The sequence below is a fragment of the Misgurnus anguillicaudatus genome, chromosome 9 (genome assembly GCF_027580225.2).
Source record: "Misgurnus anguillicaudatus chromosome 9, ASM2758022v2, whole genome shotgun sequence".
Taxonomy (NCBI): domain Eukaryota; kingdom Metazoa; phylum Chordata; class Actinopteri; order Cypriniformes; family Cobitidae; genus Misgurnus; species Misgurnus anguillicaudatus.
In genome coordinates this window covers 7,219,216-7,232,641 of record NC_073345.2, presented here as the reverse complement: position 1 = coordinate 7,232,641, position 13,426 = coordinate 7,219,216, and the positions used below count along the sequence as shown (strand labels likewise).

General features: G+C 35.5%; 1 protein-coding gene across 6 annotated transcripts in view; it reads right to left on the bottom strand.

The window, feature by feature from the left end:
* tenm2b (teneurin transmembrane protein 2b) overlaps positions 1-13,426 on the bottom strand; it is a 368,733-nt gene that overhangs the window by 40,140 nt on the left and 315,167 nt on the right. For 5 of the 6 annotated variants that reach the window (XM_055181247.2, XM_055181249.2, XM_055181251.2 and 2 more), the window contains 2 exons: positions 10,815-11,010; positions 7,520-7,621 (listed from right to left, as the gene is read on the bottom strand). In XM_055181247.2, the coding sequence (XP_055037222.2) occupies positions 7,520-7,621; positions 10,815-11,010 (298 nt within the window). The remainder of the gene's footprint in view (positions 1-7,519; positions 7,622-10,814; positions 11,011-13,426) is intronic. The other variant, XM_055181248.2, reaches the window with a different exon arrangement.

The following is a 13,426-nucleotide window of genomic DNA, read 5'->3' as shown; positions in this document are numbered from 1 at the left end:
GCTCTCACGGTACTTTGATGTCATCCACCTGTCAGTTCTTGCAGCAACAGCAGCAATGCTGATCACGACACTTGATAATGATCTCCGACACCTTTCATCCAATCACAATCAGTATATGTTTAAGATAGTAAAATAATACAATTTCATGTTTTATTTTTTATTTAGTGCATTATTTAGTTGTTTGTGCATGAATAAGATCTGCATAGTTACAAAGTTCGTTCTCAATTCTGAAGAGATCGCTGATCCAGAGACCTACCTAAAATGCCTAAATCTGAAATGCCCCAACGCATTTCCAACTTTGCTAGGAAATTTTTGTGCTTCTGATTTACAGACTGTAAGTCTGTGTTAATTAAAGTATTTAATGTTGACTCAAAAAACCCCAAAAACTACAGCTCAAAGAATCTATAATAACGTTTTGTTTTAGACAGATATTAAAGGTAAAGGACTGTATTAAAAGTACCTGCTGTACACCCATCCTAGTTTATAATGTATTCACTTATGATTGATATTATTATGATTATTATTATTATTACTGTTATATTATTTTTATTATTATTATTAATAGTAATAGTGATACTATTGTAGATAACATAGAGGTATAGAATAGTGCTGAGATGATATTTTATTTTGTTTAAAGGTGTAGCGGAGGATTTTCTCGAATTTTAGAAAAGAACCGCCTTATCCACTTTTTAAAAAAAATGCAATTGCGCAACACTCCTGATTGACAACTAGGAGGACCAATAGTCGTGATGATCCACCCCGTAAAAAGAAAATCCTCCGCAATACCTTTAAGTAACGATTCAAATGAATATTATAACACTAAATTAAATTTGCATAATTAAAATACATAAATATAACTAAATCTATTACCCAACACATACCACCCTTGATTTTAATGCACCACATGCTGATTTTAATGCACCGCATCTTTCTTTTAATGCACCACCTTAGACATATTTACATATACAATTAATATTATTATTATTTTGTCTTATTATTATTATTTTGCTTACTATCATTGCTTCATAACAATGTCATCATCTGTATTATTAATTTATTTTATTTAGTTTAATTTATGATTAGTTTTATTATTAGTTCGCTAATTATTATTGCGCAGAACAAAACCATCGTCACAATTGTTGTTTTGTTTTTGTTGTATGTTTTGCTTTTGTTGTTTTGCTAAAAAAAACTATATAAATAAAAAAGTACCTGCTGTAAATTAACAAACCATTAATAAACCTGTTGCCAAGGCATAAGAGTTATAAATGAATATTTAATTAGGAGATAAGCTATCATTTTGACTAATGGCTTAAATACACTGTATACACAAAGCCATATCTGCACTGCTGCGGCAGGCCATCCTTTGTCTCGTATATTAGAGTGAGAAAGTTGGCAACCCTAGCTGCTAATATCACATCCACCAGGCAATAGCACATCCACCACTCGACAATGTTTTTTACTAAAGGAGACGTAAGAGTATTATCTAAACATTAATGCCAAGGAAAGCCCCTTATACTTAGGAGTAGCGATATGTGTTTCTTGGAAGTATTATTTTAAATCCAAAGAGATGTAGGAATGTTATCCAAACATTATTGGCAAGGAAAGCCTCTTGGAAGCAGACACGTATTGAGGTGTTTCTAGGAGGTTTTAGTAGAAACATCATCATCTTCAAACAATAATTATGTGATTTACTAGCATCAGGTGACCTAAAAATGTGAATAAACTGTTTCTATTGCTGTTTTGCGAAATACACATTTTCCAAATAGCCTGAAAACCACCTCATGCAAGCGTAAAAACGTTTTGGGAGTTTTTGCGAAATTGACGGGATTCTATTGGCCATATTATTTATTTCGCAATGTCAATTCGCGCAATTTGAAGTGGTAATGGAAACGCAGCTTATCGCTTCACATCATCGTAAGATATGCCTAAGTGGGTTGCTTCTGGTAAGTATCAGCTACTGTATTAAAAGCATCAGACCTTTGGGCACAATCAATGGTTTAGCTATGTTAAACTTATCGCCTTAGACCTGAAGAGGTAGTTGTTTGAAATGCCTGATTAAAAACGTAGTGCATTATCATCTTAGTAGTTAGTCTGTGGGGAATGCTGGGATTGCTGGATAAATTGGCATGGTATAAGCTTGAATGCTAAGCAGTTTGATTGCTAACTGAAGGTTAAAACACAAAGAAAGGGAAATGTTTAACAATGAAATGCTCAACCATTTTAAGCTTTGGTCTTATAATGTGATATGTAATTTGAAACCCAATAAAGTCATGGTGACACAGGACTATTCATTTCATTGACTTTTATTCATACGCATGTGAATGTGGCAGATTGAAAATGCAAGCTTGTGATACAATATTTAGCATTTTGCTGTGTTTCTAAGTTTGGTGAACTCTGACCATGTTAACACTTTCCTCGCCATTGACGAGTTATCTCGTCAATTAAGAGAAAACATTTCCCTGCCAATGACGCTTTCCTGACAAATTTTTACGATAATCTGTAAATCCGCTATTATCCACTAGTTACCCAATTTATAAAAAAACTGAAGCAAAAACTAATTTTATATCATTTTAAACTCTGTGAATGTTTTGATAATTAATCTGAATTGGATCTCTAACAAAATTTCTTTACAAAAATGCAATTATTTCAGCTTTTGCTCAAACTTTTGTATTTTTGAAGGCACATATCCATATTTAAGAGATTATAAAAAGAGAACAAATGAAGATAGGATGATTTTTTCCTGTTTTGTTTGTTTGTTTATATTTGATATATTTGTATGTTTATATTTTTATAGAAGACATTTTTCCTGGAAGGCATTTTGTGAAACTTTTGTGAAAATCACTGTTGGCAACTAAAAAAAAGTCTGGCAGGGAATGAGTTAAGATGTGTGACCAAAAGATAATCGACACTGAAAATCACATTGTGTACAAAACCAGCAAAAATGGTACAAGCACGTAGAAAACTACGAGGTGTGAATAAACAGACAACACTTAATGTAGCACCTAATGTATCATACCCGTTTGCTGCCCAGGTGTGGCCACAGCATTAATCATTTCTAAATAGGCACTGAATAGAGTACCCAACAAGTTGTTTCAGCCAATGGAATTACTTTGTGATCCAATTTTGTGGAGTGATAACGCTTTGCAGAGGGAAAGGATCTTGCTTGATACCAGCATACATTGAAGCTAAGCAGAGATTAAGATAAAACATTGCCAGCACTGAATGTTGCAAAGTGAGAAAGCTTTTCACAAACGTTATGCAATTTCTTCTGCTTACGGTTCTAAGACATCTATGTCATGTGTAATTAAGCTAAAGAGATTGAGAGGCTCTCTGTTTCTCAGAGGTGTTATTCTACAGTAATAAACTAGCTGTCTAGAGCCTGAGGTGGGCTCACACATCTCTATATGAAGTCTCCGCTGAGAGCACACCATCACTCAAAAGATTCGTCTGGCACGGCAAAGCAAAAAAAAAAAAAAAAAATCCATCAGATATTTTGGCATAACTGTGATGGAATTAATCAGTGATGCTGTAATTCATCTCAAAGTGCGTCACAGAACCAACGAAGGGTCAGAACATACACTGTAAACTCAGATTCAAATCAAGTAGTGTAAACTTAATTTAATGAAGAAAATTCTACTAACTTAAATATTTGGAGCTCCTGCAATTATTCGCATGACTAAAATTTGTTGCAAACATTATTTTTGTTTTGAGCACTTAAAAACGTATTGCATTTCTTGTTCAAATTACTTAAGTTACATAAGTTAATTTAACCCCTTTTATAAAAATGTAATTAAATCAACTAACTTGAATCATTTGTGTTGGGACTACATGAATGATTCTTGTTGTGTTCAACCACCACTAATAAAACTGGGCAGAGCCTTCTTCAGTTCCCTTCATGGGACTACACAGTTTTTAAATAAATTATTATGTTATGTATTTTTCAGTAAAGAGAAAGATTTGTTAGTGTTTTATGTTCATCTATGTTGGAGATTCAAAGGAGTTTACAATTGTTTTGAGTTTTGTAGTTACCATACATTTCCTTTTGTTTTAATAACTTTTATTTGTCAAACTCAAACATTTCAAGTGTACGTAACCAAACATTTTTAAATTGGTATGGAGTTTGCTTGCTTAATTGGGTTTCCATTACTTTTTAGTTAAGTCAACTAATTTATTTACAGTGTACAAATTAGGGGTATTATTCGCATAGTTCATTGCGATACAACATTGTCGGTTATCTGCGCCACCAATGCGGTATTTGCCGGTACATCAAACGTTTCTTCAATGCAATCATGGGCGTAGATTTAGGGTGGGACGCTAGGGACATGTCCTTACCAATATTCAGGGAAGACTGAATTGTCCCTAGCAATAATTTCTACAAAATTAATCTGTATTAATATATAACCACTGATGTCCGTCTTATTCTTGTGTTTTCTATTTTTTACTTATTATATTTTTTTCAGGAATCATTTAAATGAGATTAAAAATCTTTTGCAATCCCGTTCTGTAAAAATAGCGCTCTTTGTGGTACACAAACGGTTAACAGCTTTCGTTCTCTGCAATACCCGCCTCAGTAACTCACATCGCTAATATGATTGGCTTTGCATTTCTTTAGTCCCGCCTCTCTAACTCACAATGCTAATACTGTATGATTGGATTACCATTTCTTGAGTCCCGCCTCTCTAACTCACATTGCTAATATGATTGGATTAGCATTTCTTGAGTCCCGCCTCTCTAACTCTTGTCTTATGACTCGCTACTTGTGATAGGATGGTTTCACTTTGTACAACGCGCCAAAGTTCACTCAACAAGACGCGCGTGATTATTCGGGCTACAGGTAAGTGAGGAAGAAAGTATTATTATACCCACTGTAACTGTTTCATGCACAAAATGCGGAACAAGTTGTGTCACATAATGATTCAAGGACAGTGTTCGTTTCACCAATACACGACAATCCCATGTTAACCTAAGGAGTTGCAAACGCGTGTCAACCTTTTATAAATGGGGTAGCAAGGTTATTTAGGGGGTCCCTAATCCATGAAAGAAAATAACCCCAACATGGTAAAAACATAAATTCATGTCATGATTGCTGAATACTTTACATTACTGCACTGTGGTCATTACTTGCACAGATGTAGACATAATGTAAGGTTGCATTTTAAACTTAAACTATTTTTTTCACACTGATTTACTGTCTGTTAATGAAAAGAAGATTTAATGTGAACTACAGAAACATTAATAAACGTCGTTCAGGAAACAGCATGATATACATACCTACTTTAACACTGGGATTTTTTGGCAAAATTAAATTAAGAATTAAATATTAATTGCATATTCTTCAATGTTATAAAGTAAATATGGATTCATATATGTTACAAAGTGATTTTCTTTTCTTTTTTGACAAAGACTTAAACAGTTACTGTTTATTAGGCTCTAGGACATAACGAATTGTTTATTATAGTACATTATATTTGGGATGGCACCGGGGGTGGCGAGTCAGATGTCACTGAGTAAAGAGCATACTGAGTTGTCTTTGTCTTGTTTTTGCAATGCGACCATTTTATTTATGTCCCCACCAATGCCAGGAGCAAACCTACGCCCTTGAATGCAATTATGATTTGATTCGATTCGATTAATTTATCAATACTTATATAATATTACATGATATATTATTATAATATTATAAAGTTACATTTTCAATAACTTACGAATGCAACCAAATATATAACATGAACGTTTAAATACTCTTAAAGGATTAGTCCATTTTCTTAAAAAAAGTCCAGATGGTTTGCTCACCACCATGGCATCCGGGATGTTGGTGTCTTTCTTTGTTCAGTTGAGAAGAAATTGTGTTTTGGGGAAAACATTCCAGGATTTTTCCCGTTTCGGTGGACTTTAATGGACCCCAACACTTAACAGTTTAATGCAGTTTAAAATTGCAGTTTCAGAGATCTCTAAACGATCTCAAACGAGGCATAAGGGTCTTATCTAGCGAAACGATTGTAATTTTTGGCAAGAAAAATAAAAAAAATATGCACTTTTAAAACCACAACTTCTCATCTATCTCCAGTCATGTGACGTGCCAGCACGATCTCACGTAATACGTCATCACGTCAAGAGGTCACAGAGGACGAACGCGAAACTATGCCCCAGTCTTTACAAGTGTGGAGAAAGAGGACCGTTCCAACGTTGTTGTATGTGGAATGATACTAATTAATGTCTTTGTGTCAGTTTATTGTTTAAAATGGTCCACAAATGTGTGTTTCATATTTGTAACACGTGACCTTTCCACGGCATTACGCAATTATGTGAGGTCGCGCTGACGCGTCACAGGACTGGAGGAAGAAGAGAAGTTGTGGTTTTAAAAGTGCATATTTTTTATTTTTCTTGCCAAAAATGACAATCGTTTTGCTAGATAAGACCCTTATGCCTCGTTTGAGATCGTTCAGAGTCCTTTGATACTGCAATTTTAAACTGCATTAAACTGTTAAGTGTTGGGGTCCATTAAAGTCCACTAAAATGAGAAAAATCCTGGAATGTTTTCCTCAAAAAACATAATTTCTTCTTCTTCAACATTTTGGATGACAAAGTAAATTATCTGTATATTTTTTTTAGGAAATTGACTAATCCTTTAAAACTTGAGACATGTATAACAACAAACTATAGAATTTTTTTTTTTTATTAAATAAATAATGAGGAAAAATGTCACATAAAACCAAGCTTATGATGGCAACAGTCAAAGTCTTTAGGATTTCAGCTTGTGCTGGTTTTGTCCAATTCATTTTCCAAATACAAAATAATTCCAAACCCACGATTTGGGTCCGATAGCAATCACAATGTCTTCTGCCTCTTTTGCTGCTACAACCACTTTGCTGCTGCAATATTGCGTTCGCTTGCTGACACTAGCCCATGAAAATAAACAAAAATGCGTGCTTTGGTGGAAATGATAGATGAGATGTACGTTACGTCAAGGAATGAGGACACAATAAAATCAATATTTTATGTGTGGCATCGAATTGTTAGAAATATAATCGATCCATATTGATGTATTATTACACCCCTAGTACATATAGTAACAGTGATGATGAACTGTGATGATTTCATGACTGATATTTAGCTTGAGGAAAGATTCTGACAAATGTTTTCACATCAGTTCAATAATGGCCTGAGATTTAAAAGCTCTAATACCAAATTTAATGTACTGAAAAACTAATATTATACTTTAAAGTCATTTAAAATAAAATCATATGTAAAACCTGGCAACACAGAATTGATACAGTAATGCAATGTTTTTCAATATAAATTACTGATATAACAAATGAATTTACACATTACATGTGAAATTATATTGTGTGATTACTCTTATCATATTAGTCGCAATCTTTTGAATGTTTCTGACTATTTGCAAAATACATTTAGCACGGCAGTGAGTGCTAGATCATTGCTCATGCTTTTCTGTGTTAGTACAAAACTTACAAAAGCCCCCATGGGAAACATATGCAACTTTTCTTCATTAATGTACCTTTGGAGCAGTCCGTGCCGTGGAACCCTGGGAAGCAATGACACGCTCCTGACATGCACTCTCCGTTGCCATGGCAATTCTGAGGACACTCTTCAACCGAGTCTAAGATGAGACATGACGAAAGAAAGATGCACACATTTACAGCCCTCATTTTTTTTAATGAGGAACATAACATTCACAAAGACATTTGAAACACTGTCAGCTAACAGGAGCCAAAGCATAATGTGAACTGTCACCAGTTTTTATAGATCATTCTTTACACAGCATGGAACTGCCTGAACTTTTGTCTGAATTTCTGACATGTTTCAGCAATGTCTTATGGGAAATACAGCATTACAATAGTGATAAAAGCTACAATAAATTATGTATGCTATTCAAATAAACAGAAATGGTAGCATACCTCCAGAGCATAATGTGTGTTTTTCTCTTCAAACTGAATAGTTAAACAGAGTTACAGAATTAAAGAAAGTAAAGAATTCAATGGTCCCAAAAAGTGTTTGAACACTTTAGCCATACTTAATAATGTATGAATGCCACTGTGCTAGAAACCAAAATATCAAACCAAATGGCATCTGCAAACAACAGATTTCTATTTTCTAAAATGTTTTGCTTAAAGAAGTTGTGTGCAGTCTTAGATTGATATTTTGTTATAAATGCAATGACATTCAGCCCAAATACATTTCAGGGCCACTATAAGCAACTCACTTTAAAAGTTCAACACTTGCTCTCTCTGTTACATCCAAAGTGAGAGACGTAATGATGGGTGTCACTCACTCAAATTACCTTTCATTCTTTATACCATCAAATTGTATCAGTTCTGTATTTCCATTACCCTTTAAATTGCGCAAATTGGCAATGCGAATTAAAAATAGGGCCAATGGAAACACGTCAATTTCGCAAAAAAATGCGCTCGGTTGAGGTGGTTTTTCAGGCAATTTGGGAAAAGGTGTATTTTGCAAAACTGCAATGGAAACAGTTATTTACATTTTCAGGTTACTTCAGGTAAGTAAGTCACATAAATATAATTTAACTCTTTCCCCGCCATTGACGAGTTAACTCGTTAATTAAGGGAAAACGCTTCACTGCCAATGTTGAGTATTTCCAGCTTTCCGCAATACTGCTATTATCCACCAGGTGACTATTCATTGCATTGACTTTTATTCATACGCATGCGAATTTGGCAGATTGAAAATGCAAGCTTGTGCTAAAATATTTAGCATTTTGCTGTGTTTCTAAGTTTGGTGAACTCTAACCATGTTAACATCCCCCCCCCATTGACGAGTTATCTCGTCAATTAAGAGAGAAAAAACATTTCCCTGCCAATGACGCTTTCCTGACAAGTTTTTACAGAAATCTGTAAATCCGCTATTATCCACTACTAGATACCCAATTTATAAAAAAACTGAAACAAAAACTAATTTTATATAATTTTCAACTCTGTGTATGTTTTGATAATCGACAAGTTAACTAAGGTTAATTAAGGGAAAGCGATTCCCTGCCAATGACGAGTATTTCTGACTTTCCGCAATACCGCTATTATCCAGCATGTGACTTCTGCAACTTATAAAACCTGGAAGTATCGCCCTAGGGCAAACAGCTGTATGTCCGTGTAAGTTTTAGGGATCGCTCTGCATCTGAGCTCTATTAAAAGCCCTTCACAAAAATGTAATTATCTCAACTTTTTGCTCAAAATTTAGTGTTTTTGAAGAAACCTACAAATATTTGAGAGGTGATGAATAAGAGAACTAATAAGGTAGGATGAAACTGTTTTTATTTGTTTGAAAGTAGAATGTCTGTTCTTTCATTTGATATATTGTATGTTTACATATTTAAAGAACTTTTTCTGGAAGGCATTGTGAAAATCATGAAAAATGTTGGCGCTGGCTGGCAACTTAAAAAAAAATGCTGGCAGGGAAAGAGTTAAAGATAGCGCGCTATGTACTACAACCTCACAGAAACACCTAAGTACGTGTCTGCTTCCAAGTATAAAAGGCTTTCCATGCCATTAATGTTTGGATAACACTCCTACATCTCTTTTGATTTAAAATAATCTACTATTACCTCCAAGAAACACCTATGCGTTGCTTCTCCTCAGTATAAAGGGCTTTTCTTGGCATTAATGATTGGATAATACTCTTATGTCTCCTTCAGTAAAAAAATATTGCCTATTGCGGTGGATGTGATATTAGTAAACCTACCAACATCAGTCAATGACTTATCGTGAGAGGAAAACTATGTATTGATTAGCCACAAAGCCATTCCGCAATAATCATTGGTCGACATTTAGAAAATAATGCTAACGTTTTGCTAAAATCTGTAATGGAAACGCAGCTACTGTATCCTTGCTAATAAAAAAAATGTATGCCTGATGTCCTCCTTTTAGTAAAAGCACAACCATCAAAAAAGCTTGTAAAAGTAAATAGCTCAAAATCTCTGTTCTGCCTCGTGGCATTCAATGTGTAGCAATGCACTGAAACTAAAAGTTCATCCTATTAGACTGGGGCTATACCCTTTTAAACGCACAGCTATGCACATACTGTAAGTAGTTCTCAGAGATACACATTGGTACCAAAGAGAGCTTATTAGTACCTCAAAGATACATGTTGGTACCAAATGTATGCATATACGTACCTAATGCTATATACTGTATATAAAAGTACTGACCCTATAAAGCAGTGGTACATATTTTGACAATTTTTTGTAACAGTGTACATTACTATTTGTTTACTTTTATGTGATCTTAAACTTGTATGAATTTCTTTTATGTTACACAAAGTTATAATGTTTTTAATTTACTGATCTTTTTTGAAGCTTCACATACAACTCCTCGTCTCAATTGACTGTAATTGAGGCCAACTGCATGAAAGGGGCAACCAGCAGCACATTCTTTTACATTTTTTGTGTGATCCTTAGAAAATAGTGGATTAATATCTACAACCCAAATAGGGTTAAAAATGAAATGTATTTCTTTTATTAAATTTCATCCCGATCAGACGAGATCCTTTATGTTTTGCACTAAAAAGCACATATTTTTGGGATTCTGTGTTTGCTTTGATTCTTCAAAAGCCAATTTAGTGTGCCCTGAAGATCAGGGTACAGTGAAAGAAATGAAAGCACCTCTTTCAGTTCACCTGTTTACAAACTATAATGTTAGGTGAAGGGTGAGCAGGTGTACCGCAAAATGCTCTGAATGAAAAGAAGCATTTCTAAATGTCAGGTCATCAAATAACCGAGTTTCTATTTTACCGCGTTTCTTTGAAACTTAAGTGTGTAAATAAAAGCGGGAGGTATGTACTTAGTGCCACAGTGCTGAATGAGACGGGCTCCTTCTCTTTGCCATCGTTGTAGAAAGCCAGATGCCAGGTGCCGGGGTCCAAATACTGCACAAAGATGGCCTCATTCTGCACGACTGTCTGAATACTACGGCGCTCTCGAGGAGACTCGATCACGCTCCACTTCTCCTTTCCATCCAGCCTCTCCATGTAGTCATACTGAGGAGAGAGACAAGAGGTGTGGACAGAGGCAGAAAACAGTCAAAACGACAAGTGGATGACACACATCATCTGCAATAAATACTGCAAAGACACTCATAACTTAAACTAAATTAAAATCTGTGTATTATAACAGCTTCAGAGTGTGATAAGAAAAGTGTAAGAACACTGCAGAAATATATGCAGTGATAATTTGGAAATAATTAACAATTTAAAAAAGTAAAACACAAAAGCCTGTCAAGACAGATGGTCGTTTCATAGTAATTAATGCATATTGTGAAAAACACACATTACAAGCTTGTTTTGTGATAGACTTAGGCCGTGTCGGAAATAGCCCCCTCATTCACTATTCCCTACATTAGTCCACTTAAATAGTTCACTTGAATGAGTTAATGAAAACGAGCGAGTGAAATCGGACACTTGAGCTCGCCAGAAGTGCTGCAGTGCGGACGCCATCTTCCATCGTGATGCGAGAATAAATTCGGTATGAGTGGACGGGTGGTGGCTAGCTGTGAGTGCACATCAGCTGTACACTCATTATTGCGGTGCATTGTGGGGTTGAATGAGTGCACTAAATAATGTTTACGGACACCACTAAAAATGGATGTTCTCTGAAATAGTGCACCATTTAAGGGGCTATTTCAGACACAGCTACATTCTAGTGTTGAGCTACATGTCCCATTGTGAGATCGTCCTATCGCCAGTCTGTGAGTTTGCCGATACACGATAGTATCGGGGGGCGGGGCAATAGCTCACTCATTTTTTTATTTGTTAATTTTTTACTAATTTATGACAAGCCACTTGATTGGTGGACAAAAAAGAAGCTGACTTACTCTAAGAGCAACATTGTCATGACCACAACCTTCTTAAAACTGATGCCATTAATCCGAGCGCATTATCAAAGCCCAGGCGCTCTGAAATTTCCTACATGCCAGGGAGCGGGATCAACACACTCTCTGGTTTAAACCCCTGCGCGTCTAACAACCTCTCTACTACGAGGAAATGTCAAAGTTGCACATATATTATAAGCTTAGGTGCGAGGAAGAGTCTGTGCCACGCGCGTTCAGATCCAAGCAAGGGACGAAAACGTGTGCATTACAAGTTCAGTAGCGCAAAGTGAAGCCCACAAATCCTCTCATGTGAGGATAAGCAAGCAATGCGAATGTTAATGTAAATTATGATGATAATAATAATAAAATATAAAACTATAATGCCAAACACGCCAACTATCGTCATGAAGGCCCTATAGTCTTACTATCGTCGATAGTATAATCTATCGGCACAACCCTACTATACTCTTTAATAAGGTAAAGTTTATTCTCCGGTCTCTGACATCTTGAAACTATGATGTCACATTAAGTATGACTCCCATATTCAGATATTAAAGGGGGGGTTCAATGGTATTTCAAGCATTCTGACTTATTAACACAGTTATAGAGTTGTTTCTTCATGCTAAACGTAGGCAAAGTGTCAATAAAGCAGTTAGGCGTGTTACAGAGTATTTCTGTGCCGAATGCACTTCGTCAGGGTTCGTATAAGTTTCGGAAAGTTGTTTTCGATTACGGGTCCAGCTGACGTTTCTTTTACGCTTTTAATGGGCATTTCCCCCGGAAAACACCACCCACCCGTCAATCAGCGGGAGACGCTACAACTTACAAACTTCACATCACGCGACAGCTTTGTTTAATTTCAAAAGTCAACAATGGCACGAAAGAAGAAGTGTATTTTTGGATGCAACGAGAAGAAATCCATCCTTATGGAAATAATGAATATAGTTTATTATACGGGGTAGCGGAGGAGTTTTGTGTGTGTGTTTGATGCACTGGATTTCATTGAAAAGTCCCAACCGGGTCATGAGTTGGATGCGGTAAGACAGTCTTCTGTTGGAAATAGGCGCGTGCATATTATACAAATTACATGAACATGTAGTTAATCATAAGTGTTGTATAGTGTTGCCTGACTCGTACTCGCTCCTCCCGCGGTAGTAACTCCTCCTTTTATTTTTTTCATGCGTTACTGGAAAGAATCGGTAAAACTAATCTTTCTTTTATAAATCTGATTAAACTGAAGACTCTTCAGGAGATATGAAGAATGCCATACTACTCTATAGGTACTCCAGATTAACATCAGAAATGCAGAAACAGCGTGTGTTATGCGAGCTTTAACTCATTCCCGTCATTGACGAGTTATCGCGTCAAGTAAGAAAAAAACCCTTGCATGAAAAAATGTGTTCCTGATGATTTTTTATGGTAATCTGCGATTTTCCACTAGATGGCGCTCTTACACAATTTATAAAAAACTGAAGCAAAAAATTATTTATTAATTTTACACTCCGTGTATGTTTTGATGATCGTTCAATCTTTTTAGCTTTTTGCTCAAAATGTTTCATTTTTTAAGCAACCTACCCATATTTAAA